General features: G+C 47.8%; 1 protein-coding gene across 5 annotated transcripts; it reads right to left on the bottom strand.

The window, feature by feature from the left end:
• Window positions 1–263: 263 nt before the first annotated feature.
• HINFP (histone H4 transcription factor) lies at window positions 264–15,000 on the bottom strand. Of its 5 annotated transcripts, none has more exons than XM_050758482.1 (10): window positions 14,886–15,000; window positions 9,381–9,571; window positions 4,046–4,275; window positions 3,350–3,461; window positions 3,016–3,168; window positions 2,425–2,532; window positions 2,217–2,337; window positions 1,996–2,134; window positions 1,779–1,903; window positions 264–1,235 (listed from the first exon to the last, which is right to left on the bottom strand). In XM_050758482.1, the coding sequence occupies exons 2-10, from the start codon at window positions 9,559–9,561 to the stop codon at window positions 821–823; spliced, it is 1,584 nt and encodes a 527-aa protein (XP_050614439.1). In that variant the 5' UTR covers window positions 9,562–9,571; window positions 14,886–15,000; the 3' UTR covers window positions 264–820. The 5 variants fall into 5 exon arrangements, with proteins under 5 accessions (XP_050614439.1, XP_050614443.1, XP_050614441.1 ...); XM_050758486.1 differs by having other exon boundaries at window positions 264–1,377; window positions 2,425–2,502; window positions 14,886–14,962; XM_050758484.1 differs by having other exon boundaries at window positions 2,425–2,502; window positions 14,886–14,962.
• Window positions 15,001–15,011: the final 11 nt, after the last annotated feature.

Genomic DNA, 15,011 nt, shown 5'->3' with positions numbered 1-15,011 from the left:
CCATTCTTGTTCATTCTATAGTACCACTATTGCCCACTCACAGCCAAAGACCTGGGACCTCCATGGAAATGGCATATACTCTAAGAAGAAATAGTGAAGTTTCACCAAGGGGAGGAGGAGAGGACAACAGGACAGTTAAGCCAACAAAAAACCAACCACCTGAGTCACCAGAAGGGGAACAAGCCTAACTATTCAGCTCCTCTCCTGGGTGGCTATTCTCCTCATTACCTATTAAACTGCTACCAAATGTAAGAAGAAATGAGTAAGAGTCCAAGCATTTCTTTTATTACCAAAAACAATTTGTTAATAAACACGCTCAATGCCTCCTATCCTGTCCCTGAGGATAATCATGAAAGTCCTTGGGGTTGTAGAGGAAACCTTAAGAGGAAAATGGCTAATTGGTTCTCAATGCCTTGGCTGGCGACAAAGAAAGGACCCTTGTAGGGACCAGTCACATGCCATCTTTGGGCCTAAGGAGCCCTAAAGATGGGAATGGATGTAAGCTAAGGATTTAATCACCGTCAAGCATGTCTTGAGGGTTATGGTTAAGCCTGATAACAGCCTCTTTAACAAGAACACACACATCTAGGATCCCCTCAAAGAATCCAAAGTCCTCAGGCTCCCCACAAAATGCAGTCTGGCAGAAAAGGGAAGTCTTTAGAGTCCATAGAATGATGCAAACCCAGACCAGAGTGGACCACACTGCTCTCAGCACCACTCCTAAAGGCATCCATTGGCAACGGCTGTCCACTAGGGGCACAGCCACTTGCCTGGCTCAAACTCCAGGACCTGGAGAAGAAATGGTCTGGCTCTGCGGCCTTCAAACCATCTGGATCTCTGGCTCCTCAGCTATTCCTTGAAGCTTTTCCATGATGCCCCCTGAGGGTGGCTCAGGGGCTGGGGGAGGCTCTCCTGGGGCTTCAGACAGCACATAGTAGACAATCTCTTGCTGGCCTTGGGCATTGGTCTGATTCACCACATGGATGACAGAACTGGGGTTGTCCTGAGAGGCTGAGAGGGCTGTCCCATCGCCAACCTTGCCCTCCTCTTCCTCTTCCTTACGTCCTGGCTCCCCTGGCACTGTTTCCAGAATAATGCCCTGCAGGCTGCTCTCGTTCAGCGACGTTCCCAGGCCCGATCCCTCCTGTGGTTGCCGCAGCAGTTGCTGTGTCAGCTCTACACTCTCGTAGCGAACCAGCTGCAGCCGCATATAGCCATCTTCATGTTCCTTGTACCTGGTGAGGTAGGAGCATAAAGGGCAGCAAATCCAGGCAGGGGGATACAGAAATGGCGTGGAGGCTGGCAAAGTAAGGAACAAACATGAGGGATGGAAGAAGTCCTGGATTCCAAGTGACAGGAGTTGAAGACAAAAAAGGTCTTTATTGGAATATGTAGAAGAAAAGGCAAGAGGGAAAGATCATTACTCAAAATGGAAAGTTTTATGTAGAAACCCAACCAGAGAAACAGAGACTGACTGTGTTGAAGGGTGAAAGTGTCAAAGGATTTATGAGAAGGCCTTGGAGCTAAGGATCAGAACCCTTAGACTCTAGCTCTAGTTCCAGCTGCAGGACTTTTTGGCACGATTAATTGGGTTTGGCACCATGCCTTACAATCAAAAAATAGAAAAATAAGCTTTGCTCCACCATTATTCTTAGGATTCTTTGCATCTAAATGGAAATGGTAGACATAAAACCACCATCAAATTAAGGTTTTCACAACTTGTTGAAAAGGTATAAAAACAAGTGTGTTAATCTGGGAAGGAGGGCTGAGAGACATACCGAAAACGGGGATGCCCTGAGGGCCACTTGAACTGGTGCTTCTTGCGAAGGTGCACGGTGAGGTTGTTGCCCCGTGTGAAGCATTTGTCACACACATGACATTTGTACCTTGGCTCAGAGTCTCCCTGATGGGGAAGGAAGGGTAAAATGATACCAGTTCTTCACCCCAGGGTCCCCCATACTTCCACTAGCCCTTCGCACCACCAGCCCCACTCACTTCGTGTACTTTGCGGTAATGGGACTTGATAGAGCAGAGGGAGCGAGCAGTGAAGGTGCAGTTCTCAAAATCACACCTGTAGGCTGGCTCCTCACTGTGGGTATCCAGGTGCTTCTGGAGGTCAATAAGATTCTTGCAGCTGCCATGAGAAATCAGGAGGGATTGGAGGACATGGGGAACACAGGAACACGAGCTGTTTTCTGGTCCCTGGTCCCCCTTACCTGTAGTCACAACAGTCACATTTAAAGGGCCGGTCCTCACTGTGACGAAAGCGCATGTGGTTGCGGAGGGAGGAAGGCAGCGGGCAGGTCATGTCACACAGAGGGCACTTATAGTGATTCACTGAGAGAAGCAGAGAGGAGGCTGTGATGTGAGAACTTGTGGAAGCTTGGAGGGCAGCAGGGAGGCTGGGGGCCGCAGGCCACTCACCATGGTTGCGCATGTGGTCCCGCAACAGCCGCTCTGTGGCAAATCTCTTGGAACAGTGAGAACACTGGAAGTGCTGCTCTGGGGTGGGGCAGGCAGAAGAAAGGAGGGCTGTAGGGGATAGTGGACAGGCACAGAAAGGAGAGGGGAACCATCCCAGGCAGAAGGGAACCACCCAAGGAGAAAAGAAGAGCTCAGGGAGCTATGAATGGACACAGTATCATGGAAAGAGCATGGGACTTGGAGAACCTGAGTTAGAATTCCAGCTTCACCACTTACTAGCTGTGTGATCTCAGGTAAGTGATTTAACCTCTCTGAGCCTCAGTTTCCTCATCTGCAAAAAGGGGGATAAGAAGCCTACCTCATGGGGCTGTTGTGAGGATTCCCTGAGTAACTGGTAATACACACAGTAAGTACTGAATAACAATGTCTACGAATCTGAATCAGCAAAGAGACTATGGGAGGTGCCTGAGCCCAAAAAGAAGAGGGAGCCAAGAGGCAGGTCTCTTCAGCAGCCACCCCCGCTAGAAACATGCCCCTAACCCATTGCAAGCAGGACAGCCTGCATCTACCCCACTTCCTCTGACTACTTACGATCCAATGAGGTCTGGCGACGGATGTGATCTAAGAACTTGGTATTGTTGGCAAACATGCCCCCACAGGTGGGGCAGGCTACCACTTTCTCCTGGGTATGGCTGCGGAGGTGCTCCCGAAGTTTACTGCGGTCCTTGAAGGTGCAGGTACAGCCTAGGAAGGAAGCCCTGTCAGTCTCCAGCCACAAAACCCGTTTTGCCTCGGATCTGGTACCCCTGAGTCCCTCCAGCCAGCAGCCAACCTTGCCCCTGTAGGACCCCTATCCCTTTCTGTCCTAGCTCTTCAGCAACCCCAGGGTTTCTTCCAGAGACCAGAAGTTAAGGAGTAGCCCTACCTTTCCAGCCACACAGCACCACAGGGTTGTCCTTGCCGACTGCTTCATATTCACAGCACAGACTGTGTGCTTCCACATGCCGATAAAACCACTCAGGATTGTCGAAGGAACTCTGTGCCAGGGCAACTTGAGGGTGAGGACTGAGGGTGGGTAGAGGGACTCACCCCTATGTGCCCAAAGAATTATTGGCTCTCTCCCAAATTAACTTGATGGGGATGGGAAAGTTTGAAGAAAGGCACTACACAGAAATGGACGAGTGGCCAGGTGCGGTGGTGGCTCAACCCCATAATCCCAGCACTTTGAGAGGCTGAGGCAGGAGAATCACTTGAGGCCAAGAGTTCGAGACCAGCCTGGGCAACATACCCAGACCTTGTCTCTACAAAAAATTTGGAAGTTAGCAGGGCATGGTGGTACATGCCTGTAGTCCTAGCTACTTGGGAGGCTGAGGTGGGAGTATTGCTTGAGCCCAGGAGTTAAAGGTGACAGTGAGCTGTGATTGCACCACTGTACTCTAGCCTGGGTTTCAGACCAAGAGCCTGTGTGTAAAAAATAAATAAATTTTAAAGAGAGCAAAAGAAATGGAGGAGAGATACTAGCAGGAATCTTGGAAATAGAAGGCATCCCTGAAAGGGACAAGGCTTCAGAGTTAAGACCCCCAGCTTCCTTCCACCCCAATTACTGGCACTGCCTGCTGACCTCACAGTGCTCCCACAGACACAGGAAGTGGTCAGGGATATCAGGGATGACGTTCCGGCTCTGGAAGTCCAGGATGCAGGGGCCGAGGTCAGCCTGGCTTTGCAAGGCCTGCAGCCCCCACTGTTTCAGCTTGGTGTGGTAGCAGTGGAAGTAGACATGGCGGATGAGGTCAGCAGAATTGTCCAGAGAACAAAAGCCACATTCCTGCCACAAGCAGGAGAATTCTTCCTCTGTTGAAAGGGGTTTAAAAGGAAGAGTCGGACACTTTCCAAGGCTCAGGTCACCTTCCCCCTGCAGCACTAAACAGAGAGTGAGGAGGCTGGACTCTAATCCAATTACCAGGAGTTCATTTAGCAAATACCAGTATTTAATGAACATAAATTGTGTGCCAGGTAGAGGGACTATAACAAGTAAAAAGTGTCCCACTCCTTGCCCTCACATAGCTTTCAGTCAGGGAGAAAGCATATTCATCAAATAATCAGATCTATAAATATAAAATTGCAACCAGTGATGAGTGTTACAAAGTGGGGATATACGTGGTGCTATAAAAGTATTAAACAGAGATAATTTGATGTAGACATGGTGTTCTGATTAGCGTCCCCATGTTGAACTCTGAAGGACGATGGATGAGTATCTGTAAATAGGTTAAGTGTGGTCTAGGCAGAGGTGAGTGTGTGTGCAAGGCCTATGCCAGAAACAGACAGCAGAAATGGCCGGCATGCAAGACCTCTGACATGTGTTTCTGCAGTTCCTGATGAAGATGCTGCCTCTCGATCTCAGACACCTCCCACTTCTTGTAAAACCACCAGTCCTCCTTCCCCTCATGTTTTGCTTAAGATCTGCCTTCTCCAAGAAGGCCCCATCAACTCTTCCAATCCATTTCCTATCTCTCTAGCATCTCTAAATACTGTATTTTCAGTGCTTTATGGAAGTTAACTTGTTTTGAAACACAGATACTTTAAAAAATATAATCATGCCCCAATTTTTCTTTTGTATAAATATGACTTGAATTTTGAAACTATCAGTTATGGTTCACAGTCACCAGACTTAAAACAGAATTTGGGGTGGGAGAAGGAGAGCTGCCTCCATATTTCCTGTAGAATACAGTTTTTCAGACTGTGTTGTGACCCACTAGTGGGTGATGAAATCAGTTCAATGAACTATAAACCACATTTTTGGGCTGGGTGCTGTGGCTCATGACTGTAATCCCAGCACGTTGGGAGGCTGAGGTGGGCGGATCACCTGAGTTCAGGAGTTTGAGATCAGCCTGACCAACATGGAGATACCCTGTCTCTACTAAAAATACAAAATTATCCGGGCATGGTGGCGCATGCCTGTAATCCCAGCTACTCGGGAGGCTGAGGGAGGAGAATAACTTGAACCTGGGAGGCAGAGATTGCAGTGAGCAGAGATTGCAGTGAGCCGAGATCGCGCCACTGCACTCCAGCCTGGGCAACAAGAGGGAAATTCTGTCTCAGGGAAAAAAAAAAAAAAAAAAAAAAAAAGAAAAAAAAAAAGCCACATTTTCTTTTTAAATAAAAGAGAATAGGATAGAACATTGCAGAAAGCATTCAGTAAAAAAAGTATTATTTCAACGTTTTTTTTCTTTAACTTTGGTGTACAAGGTTGTGATACAAAATGTATTCCTTCGATACATGTTCTCAGAACCTCCTGAGGACTGAGTCACAGGCAAAATAAAAACATATTTAAAAAATAAAACAGGCTGGGCGCGGAGGCTCAAGCCTGTAATCCCAGCACTTTGGGAGGCCGAGACAGGCAGATCACGAGGTCAGGAGATCAAGACCATCCTGGCTAACACGGTGAAACCCCATCTCTACTAAAAAATACAAAAAACTAGCCGGGCAAGGTGGCGGGCGCCTGTAGTCCCAGCTACTCAGGAGGCTGAGGCAGGAGAATGGCGTAAACTCGAGAGGCGGAGCTTGCAGTGAGCTGAGATCCAGCCACTGCACTCCAGCCTAGGCAACAGAGCAAGACTCTGTCTCAAAAAAAAATAAAAAAATAAAACGCCGGGCACGGTGGCTCACGCCTGCAATCCCAGCACTTTGGGAGGTCAAGGCAGGCACATCACGAGGTCAGGACAAGAACATCCTGGCTAACAGAGTCAAACCCCATCTCTACTAAAAAATAAAATAAAAAAATTAGGCGGTGTGGTGGTAGGCACCTGTAGTCCCAGCTACTAGGGAGGCTGAGGCAGGAGAATGGTGTGAACCCAGGAGGTGGAGCTTGCAGTGAGCGGAGATGAGCCACTGCACTCCCGCAAAAGAAAAAAAGAAAAGAAAAATGTATTCCTGCCAGATGCAATGGTCTATGCTTATAGTCCCAGCTGCTCAGCCTGCTGAGGCAGGAGGATCACTTGAGGCCAAGAGTTTAAGATCAACCTGGGTAACACAGCAAGACTCTGTCTCTAAAAAAAAGTCGTTTTGGCCAGGTACAGTGGCTCATACCTGTAATCCCAACACTTTGGGAGGCCGAGGCGGGCGGATCACAAGGTCAGGGGTTTGAGACCAGCCTGGCCAATATGGTGAAACCCCGTCTCTACTAAAAACACAAAAATTAACCGGGCATGGTGGCGGGCACCTGTAATCTCAGCTACTCGGGAGGCTGAGGCAAGAGAATCACTTCAACCCAGGAGATGGAGGTTACAATTAGCCAAGACTGCACCACTGTACTCCAGCCTGGGTGACAGAGTAAGACTCCATCTCCAAAAAAAAAAAAAGGTTTTTTTCCTTTTTCTTTTAAATCCTGCCACTTATTAGTACCATGACTTTGGACAAATTATTTTATTCCTCTGTGCCTCCATTTCCTTATTTGTAAAACAGACATAATAATAGTACCTATCCCATCCTGGCTAACACAGCGAAACCCTGTCTCTACTAAAAATACAAAAAAAATTAGCTGGGTATGGTGGCATGCACTTGTAATCCCAGTTACTAGGGAGGCTGAGGCAGGAGAATTGCTAGAACCCGGGAGGGGGAGGTTGCAGTGAGCCGAGATCACACTACCACACTCCAGCCTGGCGACAGAGCAAGACTCAGTCTAAAAATAATAATAAATAATAAATAATAATAGTGCCTATCTCATAGGCTCTTTGGGAAATAGTGCTTTAATGTAGGTTTAAAAAAGTACTGGCCAGGCGTGGTGGCTCACGTCTATAATCCCAGCACTTTGGGAGGCCGAGGCGGGTAGATCACCTGAGGTCAGGAGTTCAAGACCAGCCTGGCCAACAGGGCATCCTGGCTAACATGGTGAAACCCCGTCTCTACTAAAAATACAAAAAAAAATTAGACGGGTGTGGTGGCACGCGCCTGTAATCCCAGCTACTTGGGAGGCCAGGGCAGGAGAATCGCTTGAACTCAGGAGGCAGAGGTTGCAGTGAGCCGAGATCGCACCACCGTACTGCAGCCTGGTGACACAGCAAGACTCCGTCTAAAAAATAATAATAGGGCTGGGCACGGTGGCTCAAGCCTGTAATCCCAGCACTTTGGGAGGCCGAGACGGGTGGATCACGAGCTCAGGAGATCGAGACCATCCTGGCTAACACGGTGAAACTCCGTCTCTACTAAAAAATACAAAAAACTAGCCGGGCGAGGTAGAGGGCGCCTGTAGTCCCAGCTACTCAGGAGGCTGAGGCAGGAGAATGGTGTAAATCCGGGAGGCGGAGCTTGCAGTGAGCCGAGATCCAGTCACTGCACTCCAGCCTGGGAGACAGAGCAAGACTCCGTCTCAAAAAAAAAAAAATAATAATAATAAATAATAATAGTGCCTACCTCATAGGCTCTGTGGGAAACAGTGCTTTAATGTTGGTTTAAAAAAGTACTGGCCGGGCGAGGTGGCTCACATCTGTAATCCCAGCACTTTGGGAGGCTGAGGCAGGTGGATCACCCGAGGTCAGAAGTTCGAGACCAGCCTGGCCAATATGATGAAACCCCGTCTCTACTCAAAGTACAAAACTTGGCCAGGTGTGGTGGCGGGCACCTGTAATCATGGCAAGAAGAGGCTGAGGCAACAGAATTGCTTGATCCCGGGAGGTGGAGGTTGCAGTGAGCTGAGATCGCACCACTGCACTCCAGCCTGGGCGACAAGAGCGAGGCTCTGTCTCAAAAAAAAAAAAAAAAGTACCCAGCAATACTTGATACACAGTAGGTACTATAGAAGAGTTCACTATTGTTATTGTTTTCAGATTGGATTTTATTAAAATCCCAGTTATTTGCTATTGATAAAAGGCATACCTAAAACATAAGTCAGAGAAAGGTTAAAAAGTGTGAGATAGGGCTGGGCACGGTGGCTCACGCCTGTAATCCCAGCACTTTGGGAGGCCGAGGCGGGCGGATCACGATATCAAGAAATCGAGACCATCCTGGCCAACAAGGTGAAACCCCATCTCTACTAAAAGTACAAAAATTAGCTGGGCGTGGTGGCGCACGCCTGTAGTCCCAGCTACTCGAGAGGCTGAGGCAAGAGAATCGCTTGAACCTGGGAGGCGGAGGTTGCAATGAGCCGAGATTGAACCACTGCACTCCAACCTGGCAACAGAGCAAAACTCCGTCTCAAAGCAAAAAAAAAAAAAAAAAATTGGGAGGTGGGAGTAGGGTTGGACTTGGTGGCACACGCCAATAGTCCCAGCTACTCAGGAGGCTGAGGTAGGATTGCTCGAGGCCAGGAGTCTGAGATCCGTGGGCAACATAAGCAAGATCCTGTCTCTAAAAATAATAAAAATTAAAAAAAAAAAAAAAATTGGCGTGTGGTGGTGGTACATGCCCGCAGTCCTAGATACCCGGCATGCTGAGGCAGGAGGATCCCTTGAGTGTTGAAGGCTGCAATGAGCTATGATCATGACACTGGACTCCAGCCTGGGTGACAACATGAAGAAGCCCTGTCTCTAAAAAATAAGATGCATTTCTGACTGGTTGCAGTAAAAGAAAAAAAATTGGGAATACTAGCAGAGTAAAAAAAAGAAAAAAAAAAGGAAAAAAAAACAGGTTGCCAACAACTTGTACAGAATTATCTTTAAAAAAAAAAGCCTATTCATCTGTATTTAAATATATGTAAACACATGCAAAGAGATGTCAAAAATAATGTTCACTAAAGTACTGTCAGCAATTACTTTTTGATGGCAGGATGGCAGATTTATTCCTTATATCCTTGTTGACTGAGTTTTCTATAAATGAGTTTATAATGTTTTTATATACAACAAAAACACAATTAGGAAAATAAATCACCATTCTCTCAGGCCGCCTTCTTCCTCTAAGGAAAAGAAAGTCAGATTTTCCACCTTTCTTTGAGCTCCTCCCCTTCCTGTGTCCTGTTGTCTTACCAAGTGGGTCATCCTCCTCTTCCTCTTCCTCCTCCTCCCCAGGGCCGTGCAGGTGCTGCTGCAGGTGCTGAGTGACATGCTCGAAGAACTTTTCCATGGCTGAGCACACAAAGGAGCAGGACCCCCACTCACACTGGAGCCACAGATTCTCCTTCCGAGGAACTTTCCCAGGAGGCGGCATGGCCTTCACCCTAGAGGAAGAGGAAGAAATCCACAGCTGCAAGAATTCCACCCAGGTGCTGCTGGGGGCAAAAACCTGGGCAGGCAGCCTGCCTAGAATCAGCACGTGTTGTTCCAGTGACCCATGAGAAACCCTGCACTTTTACAGTAAGGATGGAGTAATTCCTTAAATCCCTGGAGGATGTCTGGTGTTTGTGGAAAGGGAAAACAAAAACTAACACTACTGAGTGTGTGCCAGGCACTGAGCTAAACGCTTTAACAGACATTTTCTCATGAAGCTTCAGAGCAACCCACCAAGAAGGAATTATTCCTATGTGAGGAAGAACAATGCTCAGGTTCAAACAGATGGCTTTTGAGAAAGATCAGCGTTCAAATCCTGGCTCCATTGTTCACCACCTACTAGCTGTATGACCTTTGTCAAGAACTTAACTCGTAACTTCTGAATACTCTCATCGGCAAAATGAAGATAATAAATCTTTTTGTTTTTAATTTCACACTTATTATATGTCAAGCACCCTAGTAAGCATTTTATTTGCATTATGTCATTTAATTACCAACACCACCCTTTGGGGTAGGTGCTTTTTTTTTTTTTTTTTTGAGATTGAGTTTCACTTGTCTCCCAGACTGGAGTGCAATGGCTAGATTTCAGCTCACTGCAACCTCTGCCTCCCGGGTTCAAGCGATTCTCCTGCCTCAGCCTCTCGAGTAGCTGGGATTACAGGTGCCTGCCACCATGCCTGGCTAATTTTTAAATTTTTAGTAGAGAGAGGGTTTCCCCATGTTGGTCAGGCTAGTCCCAAACTCCTGACCTCAGGTGATCCACCCGCCTTGGCCTCCCAAAGTGCTGGGATTATAGGCGTGAGCCACCACGCTCAGCTGGTAGGTGCTATTTTTAACCTCATTTATAGATAAACACCTGAAGTTCCAGAGGTCAACTGTCTTGCTCATAGCCACACACTAGTGGTAATGGTAGGGTCATGTTGAGCTGACTCTAGTCCATATATGGTTCTACTACATATAGCCTGCAGATGAGCCCAGAAGCTCCTTATTTCTTACTGAATCATAAGTCCCCTGCCAGACTTTCAAAGTGCCATCCAATCTGCCTTTACCTAACCTATCCAATGGTTTACTCCACCACTCTGCTAATACCTTGTTAAAATGTAGATTCCATTTGAACATAAACAGTCGTTATCTATGTAGTTTATACTGCACCTTGGGTGTCTATACGCTGCTAGACATGCTTAGGCATGTAACAAATATTTTTTTTTTTCTTGAGACAGAGTCTCACTCTGTCACCCAGGCTGAGTACAGCGGCACAAAATCACAGCTCACTGAAGCTTCGACCTCCCTACGGTCAGGAGATCCTCCCACCTCAGCCTCCCAAGTAACTGGGACCACAGGCATGCGCCACCATATCTGTCTAATTTTTATTTTGTTTTTCCCATGTTGCCCAGGCTGGTCTCGAATTCCTGGACTCAAGCAATCCATCTGCCTCAGCCTCCCAAAGTGTTGGAGTTACAGGCATGAGTCACTGCACCCGGTCTGTAATAAATATTTATTGAAGAAAGATAAACACAGAACTGAAGGTTCTTGGCCAGGCGCAGTGGTACACACCTGTAATCCCAGCACTCTGGGAGGCCAAGGCAGGTGGATCATCTGAGGTTAGGATTTCGAGACCAGCCTGGCCAACATGGTGAAACCCTGTCTCTACTAAAAATACAAAAATTAGCCAGGCATGGTGGCATGATGGCACAAGCTACTCAGGAGGCTGAGGCAGGAAATCGCTTGAACTTGGGAGGCAGAAGCTGCAATGAGCCAAGATCGTGCCACTGTATTCCACTGTACTCCAGCCTGGGTGACAGAGTGAGACTGTCTCAAACACACACACACACACACACACACACACACACACACACACACACCCCCCTAAATGCTGTCAATTTTATTATATTTTTATTGTTTGAGACAGAGTCTTGCTCTGTCGCCCAGGCTGGAATGCGGTGGCGCAACCTCAGCTCACTGTAACCTCCACCCACTGCAACCTCCACCTCCAGGGTTCAAGCGATTCTCCTGCCTCAGCCTCCTGAGTAGCTGGGATTACAGGTGTGTCACCACGCCTGGCTAAGTTTTGTATTTTTAGTAGAGACAGAGTTTCACCATGATGGCCAGGCTGGTCTCGAACTCCTGACCTCTGGTGATCCACCCACCTCAGCCTCCCAGAGTGCTGGGATTACAGATGTGAGCCACCGTGCCCGGCTGGTTCTTAATTTTAGATCTGCACATGAATGTAGAGTTATCCAGTGCCTGCCTGAGAAGTTCAGATTCAGGAAGGCAGAGGTTAAGCCTAGAAATGTGCCCTTTTTACTCAGCACCCCAGTTGTGATACAAGCAGTTCCAGAAGCATACTTTGAGTAACAATAAAGAATAAACAAAATACAGAACAGAGGGTGACATTGCAAGTAAACTTTCTGGTAGACAGAGGACACTAGCTGGCCTTGGCTCTGTCTCCTGAGTGTCACCTTCTCCTCAGGAATTCTCACTGATTCTTGCTGACCCCACCATGTTGCTCTCTCTGGCCTACCTGAGACAGGTGGGGACTCTGAAAAAGGCCTTTACTGAATACTAAAAGGAAAAAAACAGAAAATACAAAAAAACAGAAGATCCTTCATGCCTCCAATACAGGCTTTTCTGAACCTACTATACCCACTATACCTACATAGCCTTTTCTCCTCCCCAGAGAAGAATCCAGTCATCCTTAACACTCTGGGGTGTATGTGGGGCTGCTGAGCTGCTCACAGACTAACAGTGAATCCCTATTACAAATGCTGACTGCTGGGCCGAGTGCAGTGGCTCACAATTTTAGCACTTTGGCAGGCCGAGGTGAGCAAATGGCTTGAGCTCAGGAGTTTGTGACCAGCCTGGGCAACATGGTGAAACTCCGTCTCTACTAAAAATACAAAAATCAGCCAGGCACAGTGGCTCATGCCTGTAATCCCAGCACTTTGGGAGGCCGAGGTGGGCGGATCATAAGGTTAGGAGATCGAGGCCATTCTGGCCAAATACAAAAAAGTAGCTGGGTGTGGTGGCATACGCCTGTAGTCCCAACTACCAGGGAGGCTGAGGCAGGGGAATCGCTTGAACCCAGGAGGCGGAGGTTGCAGTGAGCCGAGATCGCACCATTGTACTCCAGCCTAGCGACAAAGCAAGATTCCATCTCAAAAAACAACGACAATAAAAACAGCCGATGTGGTAGCATGCACCTGTAGTCTCAGCTACTTGGGAGGTTGAGGTGGGAGGATGGCTTGAGCCCAGGAGGCAGAGGTTGCAAAAGAGCCAAGATCAAACCATTGTACTCCATCCTAGGCGGCAGAGCCAGACCCTGTCATAAAAAAAAAAAAAAGAAGAAGAAGAAGAAAGAAATATTGAACATTGACTGCTTTTATAATGTTGGGGTAAGAAAAGTAGAAAAACAGCTTCCAAAAGTCATAAAATCCCACACCTCCTCTGACTCTCTATTACAGTATGAAATGCAAGGCTCTTCTCAAAGTGGTCTCATTTTTACTTCTCCAGGTCTAGGTAGGGAAACGAACATCTATTGAGAGGCTACGGTGTGTCAGCCCTGTGGTGAGCCCTCTCTACACTTCATCTGATGTAAGAGCACCCTCATTCCAATCCAGAGATCATGCTCTTTCCCCCACACGATGCTGTTCTCTGGCTTCCTCAGCCATACTTCATTCCTTTTTCCTCTGATTCCATCATCTTTGTCTCTGAATACCCTACATTCTCCTAAAACTCTATGCCAATGCAAGTTCTTTTTTTTTTTTTTTTTTTTTTTTTGGAGACGGAGTCTTGCTCTGTTGCCCAGGCTAGAGCGCAGTGGTGTGATCTTGGCTCACTGCAACCTCCGCCTCCCAGGTTCAAGCGATTCTTGTGACTTAACCTCCGACGTATTATAGCTGCGACTATAAGCACGCACCAACACGCCCAGCTAATTTTTGTAGTATTAGTAGAAATAGGGTCTTGCCATGTTGGCCAGGCTGGTCTCAAACTCCTGACCTCAAGTGATCCACCCGCCTCGGCCTCCCAAAGTGCTGTGATTACAGGTGTGAGCCACCGCGATAGGCCTGCCTATGCAACTTCTATTTGCCCTTCAAACCCAAAAGCCCTCTCTTTGATGACCCCTTTCCCAATTCATCCAGGTACAGCTGGCATATCCCATCTCCTGCCCACAGCATCCATCCACATCTTTGCTATCACTGCAATGAAACTTGTTTCCCCTAGACTAGGAGTTTCTCAGGATAGTAGCCATCACTTATTCATTTCTCGTTCCCAGATTCAGCACAGAGCTTTGTACACCCCAGGTACTCAATAAATATCAGGAGGTAATCACATTCCGGGAAGCATTCCTAAACTACCCCATCCCTGGATCTACTTTTGCTCCTTAGTTCTATGGCTGGCACAGCTGACACCATATAACCTCAACCCTATTTTTATGTTGCCACGGTCGTTTTATATGTTCTAGTCTCGTTTACCCAATTGGACTATAAGAAGCTTCTGAGCAGAAACCATATCATACCTGCCTGTGTCCCTATACTGTGCCGAGCACAAATATTCTAAACATATACCTGCTGTTAGACTACTGGGTAAGACCAAGGAGGCAAGCTAGCTGGAGATACAGAATGATCTGAAACCTGGGCAAAACTCCCTGACTCTCTCTGACTGTGCTCCTGTCTTCTTTAATTTCTCTTTCTGTGTCGCTTGTTTCTACTCTGAGGAGACAGGGGCATGATTATCACTCCACCTTCTTAACACTTAAGAGAGCATATATTGTAATGCAAGACAATGAATGAACTGTGGTATTCAAGAAAAAGAGGGTCCTAAACGCCTAAGAACTCATAATTTGGCCAAAGACATAAGACTGATATGTGAAGACAACGACCAAAACAAAGTACCCGATGAGGGAGACCAGGACAGAAAGAAACCTCCGCGGTCAGGCGAAAAGGAAGGCTCCCCTAAGCGATGGGGCCCGCACCACGCCTCGAAGGACAAGTAGAATTTAGACAGAAGGAAGGAGACCGTCCCGTTGGACAAAACCTCTCCACTCGCAGTCTCGCAGGCTTCCCGGAATCCTTCCCCCCAAGGCGTGGCAGCGACCGACTCTCAGCCGCAGCGAAGCCCCTTGACTAGAAAGCAGGGAGGTTCAAGTCGGGGTGAGGGACCGGACCAGGGCAGACCAGCGTGGCCAAGCGGCAAGAAGACTCGCCGAAGCGGCTCGGGATGAGCCCGGCCTCCTGCAGCCTCTGCAGATCACATACCCGAGCTTACCATCCGTCGGCTCCGGGTCTCTTCAGCTCTTCTCCCACCTCAGACCATCTCCGGGGAGGTGCTTGAGGGACGGTCAAGGAAAGCCAATCGTCGTTCTCGGATCCGACTGACAGCCAATGGTAGTAG

Source organism: Macaca thibetana, chromosome 14, assembly GCF_024542745.1.
Source record: "Macaca thibetana thibetana isolate TM-01 chromosome 14, ASM2454274v1, whole genome shotgun sequence".
Classification (NCBI taxonomy): Eukaryota; Metazoa; Chordata; class Mammalia; order Primates; family Cercopithecidae; genus Macaca; species Macaca thibetana.
The sequence above is the reverse complement of the archived record's forward strand: the minus strand, read 5'-3'. Positions and strand labels throughout refer to the sequence as shown.

Coding starts and splice junctions, on each gene's coding strand:
- HINFP (XM_050758482.1), bottom strand. CDS start 9,561: ATGCCGCCTCCTGGGAAAGTTCCTCGGAAGGAGAATCTGTGGCTCCAG. Junction 3,462..4,045: donor GTCTGTGGGAGCACTGTGAG/GTCAGCAGGCAG, acceptor GCCCTGGCACAG/AGTTCCTTCGACAATCCTGA. Junction 2,135..2,216: donor TGTGACTGTTGTGACTACAG/GTAAGGGGGACC, acceptor TTCTCATGGCAG/CTGCAAGAATCTTATTGACC.